The 19,733-nt window shown below is 43.0% G+C and overlaps 2 protein-coding genes across 2 annotated transcripts in view; one reads left to right on the top strand and one right to left on the bottom strand.

Moving 5' to 3' along the window:
- Nucleotides 1–19,733, bottom strand: part of LOC144602431 (E3 ubiquitin-protein ligase znrf2-like) — a 464,175-nt gene that overhangs the window by 110,060 nt on the left and 334,382 nt on the right. The window lies entirely within an intron of this gene.
- LOC144602438 (NFX1-type zinc finger-containing protein 1-like) overlaps nucleotides 1–19,733 on the top strand; it is a 60,177-nt gene that overhangs the window by 28,337 nt on the left and 12,107 nt on the right. The window contains exons 6-14 of the mRNA XM_078415576.1: nucleotides 1,429–3,050; nucleotide 5,844; nucleotides 7,464–7,592; nucleotides 7,771–7,919; nucleotides 9,308–9,442; nucleotides 12,376–12,514; nucleotides 13,595–13,833; nucleotides 14,758–14,894; nucleotides 16,680–16,834. Coding sequence (XP_078271702.1) covers nucleotides 1,429–3,050; nucleotide 5,844; nucleotides 7,464–7,592; nucleotides 7,771–7,919; nucleotides 9,308–9,442; nucleotides 12,376–12,514; nucleotides 13,595–13,833; nucleotides 14,758–14,894; nucleotides 16,680–16,834 — 2,706 coding nt within the window. The remainder of the gene's footprint in view (nucleotides 1–1,428; nucleotides 3,051–5,843; nucleotides 5,845–7,463; nucleotides 7,593–7,770; nucleotides 7,920–9,307; nucleotides 9,443–12,375; nucleotides 12,515–13,594; nucleotides 13,834–14,757; nucleotides 14,895–16,679; nucleotides 16,835–19,733) is intronic.

Genomic DNA, 19,733 nt, shown 5'->3' with positions numbered 1-19,733 from the left:
AAAAAGGTCTTCCTCATCTCCGTTCTAAATGGCCTACCCCTTATTCTTAAACTGTGGCCCCTTGTTCTGGACTCCCCCAACATTGGGAACATATTTCCTGCCTCTAATGTGTCCAATCCCCTAATTATCTTATATGTTTCAATAAGATCCCCCCTCATCCTTCTAAATTCCAGTGTATACAAGCCCAATTGCTCCAGCCTTTCAACATACGACAGTCCCGCCATTCCGGGAATTAACCTAGTGAACCTACGCTGCACGCCCTCAATAGCAAGAATATCCTTCCTCAAATTTGGAGACCAAAACTGCACACAGTACTCCAGGTGTGGTCTCACCAGGGCCCGGTACAACTGTAGAAGGACCTCTTTGCTCCTATACTCAACTCCTCTTGTTATGAAGGCCAACATTCCATTGGCTTTCTTCACTGCCTGCTGTACCTGCATGCTTCCTTTCAGTGACTGATGCACTAGGACACCCAGATCTCGTTGAACATCCCCAACTCCTAACTTGACACCATTCAGATAATAATCTGACTTTCTATTCTTACTTCCAAAGTGAATAACCTCACACTTATCTACATTAAACTGCATCTGCCATGTATCCGCCCACTCACACAACCTGTCCAAGTCACCCTGCAGCCTTATTGCATCTTCCTCACAATTCACACCACCCCCCAGCTTAGTATCATCTGCAAATTTGCTAATGGTACTTTTAATCCCTTCATCTAAGTCATTAATGTATATCGTAAATAGCTGGGGTCCCAGCACCGAACCTTGCGGTACCCCACTGGTCACTGCCTGCCATTCCGAAAGGGACCCATTTATCCCCACTCTTTGCTTTCTGTCTGTCAACCAATTTTCTATCCATGTCAGTACCCTACCACCAATACCATGTGCTCTAATTTTGCCCACTAATCTCCTATGTGGGACCTTGTCGAAGGCTTTCTGAAAGAAGTAACGCATTGACGTAAATCTTATGGTGACATCCATATGTTGCATGCTAACCAATCAACGGAAAGTCAATACATAATTACAAGCGAGCCATTTACAGTGTACAAATGCATGATATGGTAACAACGTTTAGTGCAAGATAATGCCAGTAAAGTCCGATCAAATATGGTCGAGAGTCTCCAATGAGGTAGATAATAGTTCAGGACTGTCCTCTAGTTGTGGGAGGATGGTTCAGTCCTGTTTCCCTGAATGATAGAATTCACAGATTTAACCTAATAATCCTCGGTGAATTGCTGCATTGCATCATGTAGATTTTACACTTGCTTCACCAATAGGAGAGAAAGTGAATTTTTTAAATGGTGAATGTGCTGTCACTTGAGCGGATTGCTTCTCTCCAAATAGACATGTTGAGCATTGTGGCTTACTAAAGACTACAAATGTTGGTAAATGCAAAATATTTTGATTTTCTCTTTAATTATAGGGAGACAGCCTTTCTCTCAGAGAAAGGGGATGAATTACGTTCAGATTACCTCTGAAAATAATTCACAGCAACATTACCAACGCTCACGAACCCCATGGAAATGTGGAAACACACGCCAGCGTCAAGACACTAAACCTGCTGCTGAGGAATCCAGTAAACCTAATCATCTTGAGCCGGGAACTCTGGACAATGAAGAACTCATGCAGCTGGAAGCAATGCCTCCAGTGGACATTGTAATAAAGTTGACCTCTCCAATAAGTGGACTCAAAGAATTCTTAAGCCAGGAAAATACTGGAAAAAACTTGATCGCATCCTTTCTGAAAATTCTTAGTGTGACATTCAATTGCAAATCCAACCGGCACAGTTTGCATTATCTGTTGGAGCTGATCAAGAAGTCCATATTTCTGACAAACACCCTGCCAACATTCATCATGAGTGCTCAGACGGAAGTCTTGCCAGAGGCACACTTGGAGAATTCTAGATATCTTGGTTATACATTGAAGTTGCTCTGTCAGTTGATCACTGTCTATCCTGCAAGCGCTTTTTTGGATGTGTCTCTTCTAGCTACGTTGGTGCAATCCACGTCTAACTACCTGCAATCTATTGGCTTCCCTGTCTCAGAGGAAACTGGGAAGAGCTTGGAGAACCTGCACCAGATGCTTGCTTTTTTGCAGAAGAGACAGCAAGAGGGGAACTTGAAGTCGGATACCTATACCTACTTTGTGAAACCTGAGGGGAATGAATTTAGACACATTTCAATATATCCGACCTATGATGACATCCATTTAATCGACAAGCCTTTTGTGAGACCAAATATAATCAATGAAGAATACCCAGACACTGCCACATACCTGGACATACAATTTCGTCTGCTCCGTGAAGACTTTGTTCGGCCTCTTAGGGAGGGTATTTCCAAGTTGTTGAGCTGTAACAAAAAGGATTTGCAGAAACAAAAAATAGATGACATCAGAATTTATTTCAATGCCCGAGTCCTGGATCCACTGTGTACACGTACCGGTGTCTTCTATCGGATTAAATTCGATAAGAAATTGTTGAAGCATGTTCAGTGGGAGAGCTCCAAGCGGCTGTTGTATGGGTCTTTTCTTTGCCTCTCCAAAGATAACTTTGAAACAATGCTGTTTGCAACAGTGGCACATAGAAATGTTCGGGAACTGACGGGTGGTATTGTCACACTCTGCTTCACGGAAGGCAGTCGGCTGGACTTGATGGACGTAAAATCGACTGATTCTTTTCTAATGGTTGAAACGACTGCATACTTTGAAGCCTATCGCCATGTTCTAGAAGGTTTTAAACAGATCAGAGACGATGAGATACCCTTTCAGAAGTACATAGTTCAGTGCCAGACTAATATTGCAGAACCAAAATATCTAAAACACAGTTATCAAAACTACACCCTGGAACCATTGTTGATAGGCAAAAGGCAGGGTATGAAATCGAGGTCTCAATCTCACAAAGACTTGTCCCAGAGTAGTAATTTCAATGTATTTGACTTTGCAACATGGCCTTCTAAGGAGAGATTAAAATTTGATGAATCTCAAATCCTCGCCGTGCAGACAGCTTTAACCAAAGAGCTTGCTATCATCCAGGGTCCCCAGGAACAGGTAAAGTAGATTTGAACTCTTCGATTTGAATGTAGTCAAAGAATTTTCATTTTTTAAAAAGCTCCTCACTTTCTCTGGAGGTATTAAAGTGTTTCATTATTGTGTCATTATTGCTGCGTGAGCAACAGCAAGCTCCAATTAGTGAGCACTGAGGTAAAACAGTTTCCATTAGTTTATTCCCTCACATTTGTGCGCCCTTGTATTATTTACTCCCTGCTTGACAATAGACAATAGACAATAGGTGCAGGAGTAGGCCATTCAGCCCTTCGAGCCAGCACCGCCATTCAATGCGATCATGGCTGATCACTCTCAATCAGTACCCCGTTCCTGCCTTCTCCCCATAACCCCTCACTCCGCTATCCTTGAGCTCTATCCAGCTCTCTCTTGAAAGCATCCAACGAACTGGCCTCCACTGCCTTCTGAGGCAGAGAATTCCACACCTTCACCACTCTCTGACTGAAAAAGTTCTTCCTCATCTCCGTTCTAAATGGCCTACCCCTTATTCTTAAACTGTGGCCCCTTGTTCTGGACTCCCCCAACATTGGGAACATATTTCCTGCCTCTAATGTGTCCAATCCCCTAATTATCTTATGTTTCAATAAGATCCCCCCTCATCCTTCTAAATTCCAGTGTATACAAGCCTAATTGCTCCAGCCTTTCAACATACGACAGTCCCGCCATTCCGGGAATTAACCTAGTGAACCTACGCTGCACGCCCTCAATAGCAAGAATATCCTTCCTCAAATTTGGAGACCAAAACTGCACACAGTACTCCAGGTGCGGTCTCACCAGGGCCCGGTACAACTGTAGAAGGACCTCTTTGCTCCTATACTCAACTCCTCTTGTTACGAAGGCCAACATTCCATTGGCTTTCTTCACTGCCTGCTGTACCTGCATGCTTCCTTTCAGTGACTGATGCACTAGGACACCCAGATCTCGTTGAACATCCCCTCTTCCTAACTTGACACCATTCAGATAATAATCTGCCTTTCTATTCTTACTTCCAAAGTGAATAACCTCACACTTATCTACATTAAACTGCATCTGCCATGTATCCGCCCACTCACACAACCTGTCCAAGTCACCCTGCAGCCTTATTGCATCTTCCTCACAATTCACACTACCCCCCAGCTTAGTATCATCTGCAAATTTGCTAATGGTACTTTTAATCCCTTCATCTAAGTCATTAATGTATATCGTACATTGCGGTACCCCACTGGTCACTGCCTGCCATTCCGAAAGGGACCCATTTATCCCCACTCTTTGCTTTCTGTCTGTCAACCAATTTTCTATCCATGTCAGTACCCTACCCCCAATACCATGTGCTCTAATTTTGCCCACTAATCTCCTATGTGGGACCTTGTCGAAGGCTTTCTGAAAGTCGAGGTACACCACATCCACCGACTCTCCCCTGTCAATTTTCCTAGTTACATCCTCAAAAAATTCCAGTAGATTTGTCAAGCATGATTCCCCCTTCGTAAATCCATGCTGACTCGGAATGATCCTGTTACTGCTATCCAAATGCTCAGCAATTTCGTCTTTTATAATTGACTCCAGCATCTTTCCCACCACTGATGTCAGACTAACTTGTCTATAATTACCCGTTTTCTCTCTCCCTCCTTTCTTAAAAAGTGGGATAACATTTGCTATCCTCCAATCCACAGGAACTGATCCTGAATCTATAGAACATTGAAAAATGATCTCCAATGCTTCCACTATTTCTAGAGCCACCTCCTTAAGTACCCTGGGATGCAGACCATCAGGCCCTGGGGATTTATCAGCCTTCAGTCCCATCAGTCTACCCAAAACCATTTCCTGCCTAATGTGGATTTCCTTCAGTTCCTCCATCACCCTAGGTTCTCCGGCCCCTAGAACATTTGGGAGATTGTGTGTATCTTCCTCAGTGAAGACAGATCCAAAGTAACGGTTTAACTCGTCTGCCATTTCTTTGTTCCCCATAATAAATTCCCCTGCTTCTGTCTTCAAGGGACCCACATTTGCCTTGACTATTTTTTTCCTCTTCACGTACCTAAAAAAACTTTTGCTATCCTCCTTTATATTATTGGCTAGTTTACCCTCGTACCTCATCTTTTCTCCCCGTATTGCCTTTTTAGTTAACTTTTGTTGCTCTTTAAAAGAGTCCCAATCCTCTGTCTTCCCACTCTTCTTTGCTATGTTATACTTCCTCTCCTTAATTTTTATGTTGTCCTTGACTTCCCTTGTCAGCCACAGGTGTCTCTTACTCCCCTTAGAGTCTTTCCGCCTCTTTGGGATAAATTGATCCTGCAACCTCTGCATTATTCCCAGGAATACCTGCCATTGCTGGTCTACCGTCTTCCCTGCTAGGGCCTTCTTCCAGTCAATTTTGGCCAGCTCCTGCCTCATGCCTCTGTAATCCCCTTTGCTATACTGTAATACTGACACTTCCGATTTTCCCTTCTCCCTCTCAATTTGTAGAGTAAAACTTATCATGTTGTGATCACTGCCTCCTAATGGCTCTTTTACCTCTAGTCCCCTTATCAGATCAGGATCATTACACAACACTAAATCCAGAATTGCCTTCTCCCTGGTAGGCTCCAGTACAAGCTGTTCTAAGAATCCATCTCGAAGGCACTCTACAAAGTCTCTTTCCTGGGGTCCATTTCCAACCTGATTTTCCCAGTCTACCTGCATGTTGAAATCTCCCATAACCACCGTAGCATTACATTTGTGACACGCCAATTTTATCTCCTGATTCAACTTGCACCCTATGTCGAGGCTACTGTTTGGGGGCCTATAGATAACTCCCATTAGGGTCTTTTTACCCTTACAATTCCTAATTTCTATCCATACTGATTCAACATCTCCTGATTCTATGTCACCCCTTGCAAGGGAATGAATATCATTCCTTACCAGCAGAGCAACCCCACCCCCTCTGCCCACCTGTCTGTCTTTTCTATACGTTGTGTACCCCTGAATATTCAGTTCCCAGCTCTGGTCCTCTTGTAGCCATGTCTCAGTGATCCCTACAACATCATACTTGCCCATGACTAATTGAGCCAAGCTCATCCACTTTATTTTTTATACTACGCGCATTTAAGTACAACACTTTAACTTCTGTATTTACCTCCCCTCTCACATCGGTCACAAATGGCCCTGCCCTTAATCTCTTTTCCCCTCTAGAACTTCTGTTCCCATTCTTCCGAGAGTCTTCTGCAATATCTCCTGTATTCCCTTTAACCTCATCTTCATATTCACAATTTGTTAACCCCTCCCCCCTACTACTTAGTTTAAAGCCACAGGTGTCGCACTAGCAAACCTGCGTGCCAGAATGTTTGTCCCCCTGCTGTTAAGATGTAACCCGTCCCTTTTGTACAAGTCACCCCTAGCCCAGAAGAGATCCCAGTGGTCCAGAAATCTAAATCCCTGCTCTCTGCACCAGCCCCTCAGCCATAAATTCATACCCTCTATCTCTCTGTTCCTGGCCTCACCAGCACGAGGTACCGGTAGCAGTCCAGAGATAACCACCTTCGACGTCCTACTTCTCAGTCTTTTTCCTAACTCTCTAAACTCCCGCTGTAGCACCTCCTTCCTCTTCCGCCCGACGTCATTCGTGCCCACGTGCACAACGACTTCAGGTTGATCGCCTTCCCTCACTAGGATGTTCTGAAGCCGATCCGTGATGTGCTGAACCCTGGCACCAGGGAGGCAACAGACCATCCTCAAGTCCCTCCTGCTGCCACAGAATCTTCTGTCCGTCCCTCGGACGATGGAGTCACCCACCACTACGGCTCTTCCTGACTTCGGTCTCCCCTGTCGAGTAACCTTGCCAACAGGTCCTCCACTCGGACTGGAAACGTCTTCTGCCCCGACAGTTCCCAAGAGGGTATACCTATTTGCAATAGGCACAGCCACTGGGGTCTCCTGTAGTCCACGTCCACTCCCCCCTGAAACAGTCTCCCACTTTCGCTCGACCTGGACCCTTGGCGTGACAGCCTCACAATAGGTCCTGTCGAGGAAACTCTCGCATTCCCGGATGGCCCTGAGGTCATCCAACTGCCTCTCCAACTCCACCACACGTCCATTCAGCCATTAGCATATCCTAATGCAAGCATATGCTAAACAAAGAGCAAGATTAACAACTAGACATACAGCGTGGAAACAGATGCTTTGTCCCAACTTGTCCACACCGACCAACATGCCCCATCTACACTTGGTCCGAAAGCCTACTCGACCATTATACCTGTACAAATGTCTCTTAAATGTTATGATAGCACCTGTTCCCATCAGATAGCCACCCTTCACATTTTTTATACCCGACCCTCCTGCTGATAACATCAGGCTTGAGGCAGGAAAACTACTGTAGCCTTTGTTTTAACTACCTAATCATTTTTTTTAAATTCATTTATTGTTGACATGACTCTCACCTTGCAGGAAAGACATTTTTGGGACTGAAAGTTGTCAGCGTTCTCCTGTCCAACAGAGATATTTGGCAGTCCCATACTGGTTCTCCTATACTGGTGGTCTGCTACACAAATCATGCATTGGACCAGTTTTTGGAAGGTTAGTGGTTTCAATATATTCCATCATCACCTTTTCGATGTTGTATGGATGCAACAATTTAATTAAGCGTGTATTTATCATCGTCATAGTGCTGCAAAATGTGTAGATGATCAATTCCACAAACCTGCCATCGACCAGCTCAAAAGAAAGTGCTAATGAAACGATATTGTTATTTTAGGAATCCACGCCTTTCTGGAAACTGGGCTGGTCAGAGTTGGAGGAAGGAGCAGCAGTACAATTCTGGCCAAATTTTGTATGCATGAGCTAAGAAAGCAGGAGGCCTTCAGGAGAAATCTGCCCAATTACATAAAAAACATGTATACTACGGTAGGTTTGATAAGGACATGTTTACACTTGTACTTAGTGAAGAAATTAAATAGTTAAAATGGAACTGAATTTCAGAAGAGGAATAGTGTGTGGAGAGATTTTGACCTTGTAGAATCTTGCAGCACAGGTTGAAACCATTCAGCCATTGTGCTTGTGGTGGCTTTTGGAAAGTGATATTCAATTAGTCCTAATCTTTTACTTCCTACTCCTCCAAGTTTGTTTCATTATTTGAGTGTTTATCCAATGTTCTTGCCATTGTTGCTTTCAAATCTTTTTACAGCTTTTTAAAAAGTATCCAGTTGTGAGTTAAAGCTTTTCACTGTACCTCGGTACGCTTGACAATAAACGATATTATCCTCGATTCTTTGGTCAGTTATAAATTAATATCTCCTGGTTTCAGACTTGCATTATTTCTGCTTGTATATGCTTGTATATGCTTTTACGGTGGACAAATTATTGGGCAGGATTAATGTCCATTTAGAAAAGCACAGATTAATCGGGGATTGTAAGAAAATAACTGCAGATGCTGGTACAAATCGAAGGTATTTATTCACAAAATGCTCGAGTAACTCAGCAGGTCAGGCAGCATCTCGGGAGAGAAGGAATGGGTGACGTTTCGGGTCGAGACCCTTCTTCAGACTCATGGGTGATGTTTCGGGTCGAGAAGGGTCTTTAGAAGGGTCCTTCTCGACCCGAAACGTCACCCATTCCTACTCTCCTGAGATGCTGCCTGACCTGCTGAGTTACTCCAGCATTTTGTGAATACCTTCGATTAATCGGGGATGGTCAGCTATTTGTTGAGGGAACACATGAACCTGACTAACTTGTTTGAAATTTTTTCTTTAGAGCAGAGTAAGCTATGGAGTGATGTAACTGAGGTGCATAAAATGATAAAGAGTCTTGAAAGGATAACTGGGAAGAACAAATTCCCTCAGCAGTAGAAACAAAAACCAGAAGGCATAGATTTAACATCATTGTTAGAAATACAAGAAAACAATGCTTTCAAATGTGGGCGAACAGTTAAGGGCATTTTAAATATGGAAAGGATTTCTGCCTCTTTATTACTCTTCCAAACAGTCAATTCTTCACCATCATCACTGCTTGAAAGAGTAATAGAAGCAGAAATACTTCCCATATTTAAAGTGCACTTAAATTGTATTTGACTTTAAAGATGGGATTAAGGTTGAGTTAATTTGTTTACATTTGGCATAGGCATGATGGGCCAAATGGCCTCTCAAACATTCCATGCTTCTGTTATTTACCTCCTTTCTTGATGGCTGGTGGAACTGCATGGGTATTAAAGTCATTGGCATTTAGGAAAGAGTGGGAATAGCACATTGCACATTGTGATCCAAATGTCTTCACTTCAGAAATCCTTATTCTTGCAGCTGATTAACGAAAGAGAAGCGATCCAGCAGAATATTGAATCATTAGCTGTGGCTTTGGAAGCAAGTGCAAAGGGAGTTCTTAAATTATGTGTTTTATCGAAATACATTCAACCGTATCACTTGAACAGTCTACAGGTAAGAATGCTCTTTCCTGATTTAGATCTACATATATGAGCAGGAATATCATTTGAGTTCCCAGGAGACAATTATTACTGCCTATCCCCTACTACATATTTTCCATTATCATTCCCCTTCCCCCTTCATACTTTGCACCATCTTTCTTCACTGTCACTCTGCAGTCATGTCAGATTTCACTCCGCCCTTCTTGTTAATCCACACCAAATTCCATTCTCTGCTTTTCCAGATTCTCCACTATCTGTTTTTCCAACAGACCAGCCAAGATAACTCAAAATAGCTCAAAACTATGAGTCCAGCTATTCATTGATCAAGTTATTGACTGCTTGTAAAGTCACAGAGTTAGAAATTCAAACCTCAAGAAATGTTACCTAAATCACAATTGGGGATTGTTTAGCTTCTAAACTCAGAAGCTGCTGGACATCTCGGAAGTGTATGTCCAAAGTGTACAATTCACATCCTGATGTTGCTTGGGTAAAGTTCATTTATACATCCAAGATCAGCAGATGTAACAAGGTATTTAACGAAAGCATGCTGAAGCAGGAATGTTGAGGTTTGGTTCTGTCTAATTTAAAAGGGACACAATTTCACTTTAGTTTAATTTAGAGATATAGCACGGAAACAGGCCCTTCTGCCCACCGAGTCCACGCCGACCAGCGATCACCCCATATACTAACACTATCCAACACACTAGGGACAATTTACAATTCTTACCAAAGCCAATTAACCGACAAACCTATTTGTCTTTGGCGTGTGGGAGGAAACTGGAGCACCCGGAAAAACCCCATGTGGTCAGGGGGGGATCGTACAAACTCCGTACAGGCAGCAACCATGGTCTGGATCGAACCAAGGTCTCTGGTGCTGCGCCACCGTGCCTTCGCTTGTTCTATGGCTGAGGATCCAAGGTTCTGATCATCTGTCAAACGAGTCATCTTTCAAGCCTCTGTCTTAGTTTGCTTCCATAGCTTGCGCTAAGAATATTCTTCAATCCTGATTGAACCTATGACTATTACTGTCTTCTTGTATCCTAGCTCAGACTTCCACCACCACATAATCATGTGTTCTACTCCTCTAATATGTCCTTTCTCCTGACGGTGCCCATTTCCTTAATCTCCTCCTAGTCTAATCCTCCATTATCATGCTGCTCTCAACCTCTCTCAACCCAACATCACTGCTTCTGGGATTGAGGCCACCCCTTGGCCTACCTGATATCTTCTGCTAGCCCTGCAATGCTAAAGAAAGATCTTTTGCAACTTTTATTATGGGCAATTCCTGTCCATTGCAGGTAATGCCATGATAGAACATTGTGACCAGGATGCCTGACACAATAAAGTGGGTGTAGCACCCCCACCGGAGTGGCATAAGAAAATTCTGGGACACTCACTCTCTTTGGAAGTTGTGTTAATTTTCATTTGTATCTTCTTGCAAACAGACTTTTATGTGTATTTTTCCTCCTGTTCAAATCTTTGGCCATTCAGAGCCAACGAAGGCCATTGAGCACTGAGATTTGAATTTGACTCTTCCCAAGTTGTCATTTTTATTCAAAATATACATTACTAAAAACATCTCAGACACGTTATTGTTCATCCGTAGTGTAAACTGATGTTGCTCACTTGTTTGATGGGGATTAGCTCTCTCAGGGCCATCTATCTAGCTCTGTTGCTATTTGGATGTTAATCTAAGGCTATGTGATTACGTAAGATGCTTCTAAGATGGCATCCAACCCAGGTGACTATTTGTGTGCTGGTCACAGAAGTGGATCTACAATCACACATTACAATCGCTTCACTCTTTTTAAATCTCTACTCCTACAACAACATTTCTTACTTTAACTCTGATCTTCTCAATCTCCTCTTGGATACCTCAGACTATCTTTGATCGGACTTTACCGGATTTATCTTGCACTAAATGTTATTCCCTTACGATGCATCTGTACACTGTGGATGGATCAATTGTAATCATGTATTGTCATTCTGCTGATTGAGTAGCATGCACCAAAAGCTTTTCACTGTACCTCGGTACACGTGACAATAAACTGAACTGAACCCTTTGGAGAAATAAAAGATCAAAAGCCAATTTCACTAAATGACATTTTTAGTGAAAATGTTTGCTAATGAATTGCCCACTGGCTCAGCAGGTAGTGCTGTGGCTTACAGCTCCAGCCACCAGAGTTTGATCCTCAGGAGCTGCTTGTGTGGAGTTTGTATGTTTTCTCTGTGACCGTGTGGGGCTCAGGGGCTCGTGATTTGTTCCATATATCAAAGCTGTGGTGATTGGTAGAATAACTATTCATTATTAATCATGAATTAATAATCAATTAACCATTATTCTATTGGCAGGAAAGTTGTGTTGTGTTACACATAATGCGACAACGTAATGGTGTTGGATACTATTTCTGATGTTTGAGTTCTGTGTTAATCAGCCCCAATTACAAAGAGCTACCGTGCGGCACAACTGGTAGTGTTGCTGCCTCAGTGCCAGAGACCCGGGTTCGATCCTAACCTCGGGTGCTGTCTGTGTGGAGTATGCACATTCTCCTGGTGACCGCGTAGGTTTCCTCCCATATCCCAAAGATGTGCGGGTTTGAAGGTTAATTGGCCCAATGCAGAAAGGAAAATGGAATAACATGGAAATAGTGTGAACGTGTGGTCGGCAGGGACTCAGTGGGCTGAAGGGCGTATTTCACACTGTATTTTTAAACTAAACTAAAACTAATTGACTGCAGTAAATTGTACCTGGTGTACGAGTGTGGTAGGAAAGTCAAAGTGGAGTTGATGGGCATGTGAGAGAGAATAGGTTAGAGGATAATAAGTGTGGAGTGGGATGATCTGAGAGCCAGCATGGACCCAATGGCCTCCCGAATCAGGGGGGGGAATGAAAGGAAAATCAAGTGAAGATATGCGTTAATAAAAGGAGATGATTTATGTTTTAAGGTGGGCTCTCAATACAATCCATCGAAGCGATATGATATTCTGGAATGGTTAAAGTTGACTTCAGCACCCGAATTTTATTTCGCAACCAAAGAAGAGGACTGTGATGAGACTGCCTCAAGTGTTACTGAGGGAGACGTGGGTAAATAGAACATCCAAATTTTAACAAGATTATAATTCTGATCAAAATACAACTAAAAACAATACAGTGTTTCTAGAATTTTAAGTAGAAAAATGTTAATCATAGAAGTTATTGAAACTCTTCAAAATGCATTTAATATAAACATGTCTCTGAGTACATTTTTATCTCTGTTCACCTTCTCCCAGCTAACAATGATCTGTTCTATATTTTCCTTGATCTCATCCCCTTTGTCCTGTTTTCACGCCTTACGCATCCTTTTCTATGTACCTCTCTCTCCCCTGACATCAGTCTGAAGGGTGTTGACCCGAAACGTCGCCCATTCCTTCTCTCCAGAGATGAGTTACTCCAGCATTTTGTGTCTATCTTTGGTTTAAACCAGCATTTGCAGTTCCTGCTGTTAAAGTTCGATTCTAATAGACAGACAACAATACCATAAAGTGGTAAAACATTAGAGTCTTTATTACGCCAGCGGGAGTGGGAGAGCTGCAACTAGTATGCTCGCATACTAGCAGTCACTCGAAGACCCCACTCACCTACAGAGTGTTTCAGCAACCTTTTTATGCACCAAGTACAATGGGTTTTTAGAAGTGATAACAGAACCAGACACCCCACACAGGTGGTCTTGCAAAAGGATGGGAGTTCAATGAATCATCACCCACTATCACTGGCCATTGTCCGAGGTTAACAAATTGAGTATATTAACATAAACACATCTTCCTGGTGCTCAACTTTAGAGTGATTGTTAAGAGGTTCAAGTCAACTCGGTGCTCTTCCTTTGTATCCGTATCCTGTCCTTTGTAAGATTACAACACCCCTTCTGCAATCTCAAGCCAGCATCTACACAGAGGTAGACTTGCCGGCATCTGAGGTATGCATATTAATTTAGTGACAGTTCATCTTCATGTAGTATTTGGTCACATGCACCTTAACCCTTAAATCCCCTTTTCTCCTTTACACTGCCTGCACATAAACATCTTTCAATGTTGTTTTCTCCTCAGTTAGTGAACCTTTTTTCAGTTTTATCAAATAATTTGTTTTCCCAATTAAAAGTTTAATCCTGCAAATCTTTGCTAATTGCAGGAAATCTCGGTGATCTGATTGAAGAGGATGATGATGATGATGAGCTGATTAAGGTGCACATAGAGGCAGAAATGATACAAGCGGAGAGAATGATTGATGAGGATGACCTGCAGAAACAACTTCAAAAAGCACGTGCACGCCGGGCTGCGATGGAAAACGAATTTCTAGCAGTCAATCCCAAAGAGGATGCACCCCCTTTTAAATCCCAGTCTGAGGAACAAGATGGTGGTGAATGGCAGGTATGATTTGTGGGTTCATTTGTAGGTCGTGGGCATTGCCAAACAGCTGACACTTCTTGGCCATACAATATTGCACTTTAAGGAAAGTCATGTGGAAGGAGTGGGGAGGAGAGGGTGCTGCATCAATGCAGGAGAGGTTTGGGCCCACTTGGTCTAGTAGAATATAATTATATAGTTATAATCAACTATAGTTTGCTACATTAGCGACTATAGTTGTTAATTAGCAGCCAATTAGTATAATTACTAATTATAGTTAGCGATTATACAATGTTGTTAGTGTTATACTCTGGTAAAAGAGGCAGGCCAGTTCAGCATAGCGAGTTCAAACACAAGGACAAAAAATGCTGGAGTAACTCAACAGGTCAGGCAGTATCTCTGGGGAACATGGATAGGTGACGTTTCGGATCGAGGTCCTTCTTCAAACACGCATTGCTGTGAGAATAATATGAGAATCAGTTTTAGTACTGCAGGGCAGGCAAATAAATATTTCCCAGGATAATGAAATGGCTGAGGGAGCTGTATGAGCCAGCTTTTGTGGCCATAGTCTGGCCTCGTAGGAGGCGGTGAAGGCCGGCATCAGCAGCCCAGCCTGGCGGTGAAGGTCGGTAGGTCTGGCTGAGAAGCGACTGGAAAGGCGGTGCGGGCTGAGAGCGGCATTGGCAGCCTGGCCTGGAAGGGATCAGGGAGGTAGTCTTGCCTGGCAGTGAAGCTTTGCAGATCCATCCTCTATTATTAAAATCTGCTATAAAGGGGTCCGTAATAACAAAGGTTTAATGCACAGTCTTTTGTTTGACTGGATAGCATACAAGCATAAGCTTTTCATCATATCTCCGTACACGTGATAATATTAAGACAAACTAAACATATGGCCATTGTTTGACAAAATGATCACCTCACAAGACACTTTTTTTCTCTTTTGTAAAGGTCAAAGAAAGCAAGGCGAAAATGAAAAGAATGGTAAAGCACCAGTTGCAACTCACCGACATCATGTTAGAATATGAAGCCATAAGAAAAGTCAATATCTGGGATCTTAACTTGCTTGATCGCTGGCGACTGTACAGGTTTGATCATTTCGTTTAATTTAGAGATACAGCGCAGAAACGGCCCCTTTGTTCCACAAAGTTTGCACTGAACAGCGATCCCCATACACTATAGACCATAGACAATAGGTGCAGGAGTAGGCCATTCGGCCCTTCAAGCCAGCACCGCCATTCAATGTGATCATGGCTGATCATTCTCAATAAGTACCCCGTTCCTGCCTTCTCCCCATACCCCCTGACTCCGCTATCCTTAAGAGCTCTATCTAGCTCTCTCTTGAATGCATTCAGAGAATTGGCCTCCACTGCCTTCTGAGGCAGTGAATTCCACAGATTCACAACTCTCTGACTGAAAAGGTTTTCCTCATCTCCGTTCTAAATGGCCTACCCCTTATTCTTAAACTGTGGCCCCTGGTTCTGGACTCCCCCAACATTGGGAACATGTTTCCTGCCTCTAACGTGTCCAACCCCTTAATCTTTTACGTTTCGATAAGATCCCCTCTCATCCTAAATTCCAGTGTATACAAGCCTAGTCGCTCCAACCTTTCAACATATGACAGTCCCGCCATTCCGGGAATTAACCAAGTAAACCTACGCTGCACGCCCTCAATAGCAAGAATCCAACGCACTAGGGACTGTTTACAATCTTTACCGAAGCCAATTAACCTACAAACCTGAAAGTCTGTGGAGTGTGGAAGGATACTGGAACATCCCAGGGAAAATCCACGTGGTCATGGGGAGAACGTACAAATTCTGTACAGACAGTATCCGTAGTCAGGATTGAACCCATGTTTCTGGTGCTAAAAGGTAGCAACTCTACCACTCTGTCAGTAGGGTAGAGGTAAGGTAGCAACTCTACCACTGTGGCTCTAAACTAAAAAATTATGTTTCTGCCAGAGATGATTAGTAAATATTTTGAGGCAAAATATTTTTAAGAGTTTAATTTGTTCTCTTTGACCAAAGAATGAATGTTCCATGAAGACTTGATCAAAAACTTTTTTAAATGCATATAATTATAAATCTGAAATAAAAACAGGGAATACTGGAAATAGTATTAGTATCAAAGATTCTGTGCATCAACCCTATCTATTCCCCTCATGAACTTATACTCCTCTATATTGATTGCCCATCAGCCTCTTGTGCACCAAGGAATAAAGTCCTACCCTATTTCTGTACTGGTGATTAAGTTTGACGGTTGTTACCTAAATGGCTTTCCTCTGCGTGTTACTTGTTTTTTAAATTTAAACGCCAAGCAAAGATGAGAGGGAAGCAGAGTTGATGTTTCACATCAATGTTTTGATAGCAACAAAGATATAACGGCTTGGAATAAGAGTTTTTATTCATTCATGGAATGCAGATGCAGCTGGCAATGTCAGCATTTCTGACTCGTCCCCCAGTGTCCCTGAGCAGATGGTTGTGATAGACAGAGTGTGATACAGTGTGGAAACAGGCCCTTCAGCCCAACTTGCCCACACTGGCCAGAATGTCCCAGCTACACTTGTCCCAGCTGCCTGTGTTTGGCCCATACCCCTCCAAACCTGTCCTATCCATGTACCAGTCTAACTGTTTCTTAAATGTTGGGACAGTCCCTGCCTCAGCTCCTCCTCTGGCAGCTTGTTCCATACACCCACCACCCTTTGTGAGGAAAGTTACCCATCCCATTAAATCTCTTCCCCTTCACCTTGAACACAAGTCCTCTGATCCTCGAGGTGTGATGGCACATATTTCAAATTAATGCCTGTGAACTAGGGCAGTGCTCATCAATTATATCAGTCTGGATATTGGTGTGATGGAGTGATCTTGTTGTAGGTTGTGGTTGTCAGAGTACCAAGTTGAAACCAAATGTGAAATATTGAAGTATGAGCAGGAATACCAGGAAATCGTCCATCGTCTTGCAGAGCTGAGAAACCAAGAAGAAATAATAATACTCCGACGGTCAAAAGTTGTTGGAATGACCACCACAGGTACACAAAGCTAGTTTTGAGAATTGGCCTATACTGGATTACTTGTACTTGGATATTAGAAAATGGAATTCTAAAAATTTGTTTCCTTTATTATTGCATTGCAATGCAGAAAGATGCATCTGTCATATAAGGTTATTTTGATGTGATATTTTGTTTTCTCTCTCAAAGGACATCATAGGCTATGCTATAGACAATAGGTGCAGGAGTAGGCCATTCAGCCCATCGAGCCAGCACCGCCATTCAATGTGATCATGGCTAATCATTCTCAATCAGTACCCCGTTCCTGCCTTCTCCCCATAACTCCCGACTCCTCTATCCTGAAGAGCTCTATCTAGCTCTCTCTTGAATGCATTCAGAGACTTGGCCTCCACTGCCTTCTGAGGCAGTGTATTCCACAGATTTACAACTCTCTGACTGAAAAGGTTTTTCCTCATCTCCGTTCTAAATGGCCTACCCCTTATTTTTAAACTGTGGCCCCTGGTTCTGGACTCCCCCAACATTGGGAACATGTTTCCTGCCTCTAACGTGTCCAACCCCTTAATAATCTTATATGTTTCGATAAGATCCCCTCTCATCCTTCTAATTTCCAGTGTATACAGCCTAGCAGCTCCAGTCTTTCAACTTACGACTGTCCCGCCATTCTGGGAATTAACCTAGTAAACCTACGCTGCACGCCTTCAATAGCAAGAATATCCTTCCTCAAATTTGGAGACATAAACTGCACACAGTACTCCAGGTGCGGTCTCGCTAGGGCCCTATACAACTGCAGAAGGACCTCTTTGCTCCTATACTCAACTCCTCTTGTTATGAAGGCCAACATTTCATTGGCTTTCTTCACAATGCCTGCTGTAGCTGCATGCTTCTTCAGTGACTGATGCACTAGGACACCAAGATCTCGTTGTACATCCCCTTTTCCTAACTTGACACCTTTCAGATAATAATCTGCCTTCTTATTCTTGCCACCAAAGTGGATAACCTCACACTTATCCACATTAAACTGCATCTGCTATGCATCCGCCCACTCACACAACCTGTCCAAGTCACCCTACAACCTCATAGCATCTTCCTCACAGCTCACACTACCACCCAGCTTTGTGTCATCTGCAAATTTACAAATGTTACTTTTCATCCCTTCATCCAAGTCATTAATGTATATTGTAAATAGCTGGGGTCCCAGCACCGAGCCTTGCGGTACCCCACTAGTCACTGCCTGCCATTCTGAAAGGGACCCATTTATCCCCACTCTTTGCTTTCTGTCTGTCAACCAATTTTCTATCCATGTCAGTACCCGACCCCCAATACCATGTGCTCTAATTTTGCCCACTAATCTCCTATGTGGGACCTTGTCGAAGGCTTTCTGAAAGTCGAGGTACACCACATCCACCGGCTCTCCCCTATCAATTTTTCTAGTTACATCCTCAACAAATTCCAGAATATTAGTCAAGCACGATTTCCCCTTTGTAAATCCATGCTGGCTCGGAACGATCCTGTTACTGCTATCCAAATGCTCCGCGATTTTGTCTTTTATAATTGACTCCAGCATCTTCCCCACCATTGATGTCAGACTAACTGGTCTATAATTTCCTGTTTTCTCTCTTCCTCCTTTCTTAAAAAGTGGGATAACATTAGCTACCCTCCAATCCACAGGAACTGATCCTGAATCTACAGAACATTGGAAAATGATCACCAATGCGTCCACAATTTCTAGAGCCACCTCCTTAAGTACCATGGGATGCAGACCATCAAGCCCTGGGGATTCATCAGCCTTCAGTCCCATCAGTCTACCCAACACTATTTCCTGCCTAATGTGAATTTCCTTCAGTTCCTCCGTCACCCTAGGATCTCTGGCCACTTGAACATCTTTGAGATTGTTTGTATCTTCCTTAGTGAAGTCAGATCCAAAGTACCGGTTCAACTCGTCTGCCATTTCCTTGTTCCCCATAATAAATTCCCCTGCTTCTGACTTCAATGGACCCACATTTGTCTTGACTATTTTTTTCCTCTTTACATACCTAAAAAAGCTTTTATTATCCTCCAAAAACAACTGCAACCTCCTCGCCAAAGGCTCGCAACCAAAGCCTCACTCTTTTCTCACAGGGCACAAGACTTGCACTTTTCTCACAGGGCACAAGACTCGGAGCCAAAGACTCGCACTTTTCTCACAGGGCTGCACCCCTTGTGCAAGCCTTGTTAATATCGGTCTCTAAATTGCCTAATTGGCCAATTTACCAAACTTCTAATTTAATTGATCAGCCGATCCATGTACCTACTTCTATCTTGCCTTCTTGACAAGCTTGGAGGTATGCGCTTTACTGACTAACTGCTAGCGTCCCTTTGGCGCTCTTTTTAAACTGCCTTTTTACCTGCAATTAACACTCACTTACCTGCTTGCTTTCAGCCAACGGTCATCCTTGCTCCTTCTCTCCCGACCTTTCCTGACTGACTTTTAACAGCCTTCACTTTCCATTATTTAAATGTAATGAGGAGTAGGTCAGAGTTTTTTTCAATTGAGTTGATCTTTGGCTGCCATTTGTGTGCTGGAAATATTTCTGGCTAATTGTCTCTTCAAGTGTTACTGAAGGTTTTTTTTACTACTTTATTAGGCGCATTCCCAATCTCGTTGTACCCCTGGGTACAATGACAATAAAGATATATTGTATTGTACTGTATTATCTGTAGATTTGTAAATGGAACTTAACACTCTGCAGTCATTCATAGAGTTATAGTGTCATACAGCATGGAAACAGGCCCTTCAGACCAACTTGTCCATCCCATCCAAGTTGCCCCATCTCAGCCAGTCGCACTTGCCTGTGTTTGCCACACATTCCTCTAAACATTTCCAATCCATCTACCTGTCCAGGTGTCTTTTACATACTGTTATGATACTTGTCTCAACTAC

Source organism: Rhinoraja longicauda, chromosome 2, assembly GCF_053455715.1.
Source record: "Rhinoraja longicauda isolate Sanriku21f chromosome 2, sRhiLon1.1, whole genome shotgun sequence".
Classification (NCBI taxonomy): Eukaryota; Metazoa; Chordata; class Chondrichthyes; order Rajiformes; family Arhynchobatidae; genus Rhinoraja; species Rhinoraja longicauda.
This window is presented reverse-complemented; position numbering and strand designations above follow the sequence as displayed.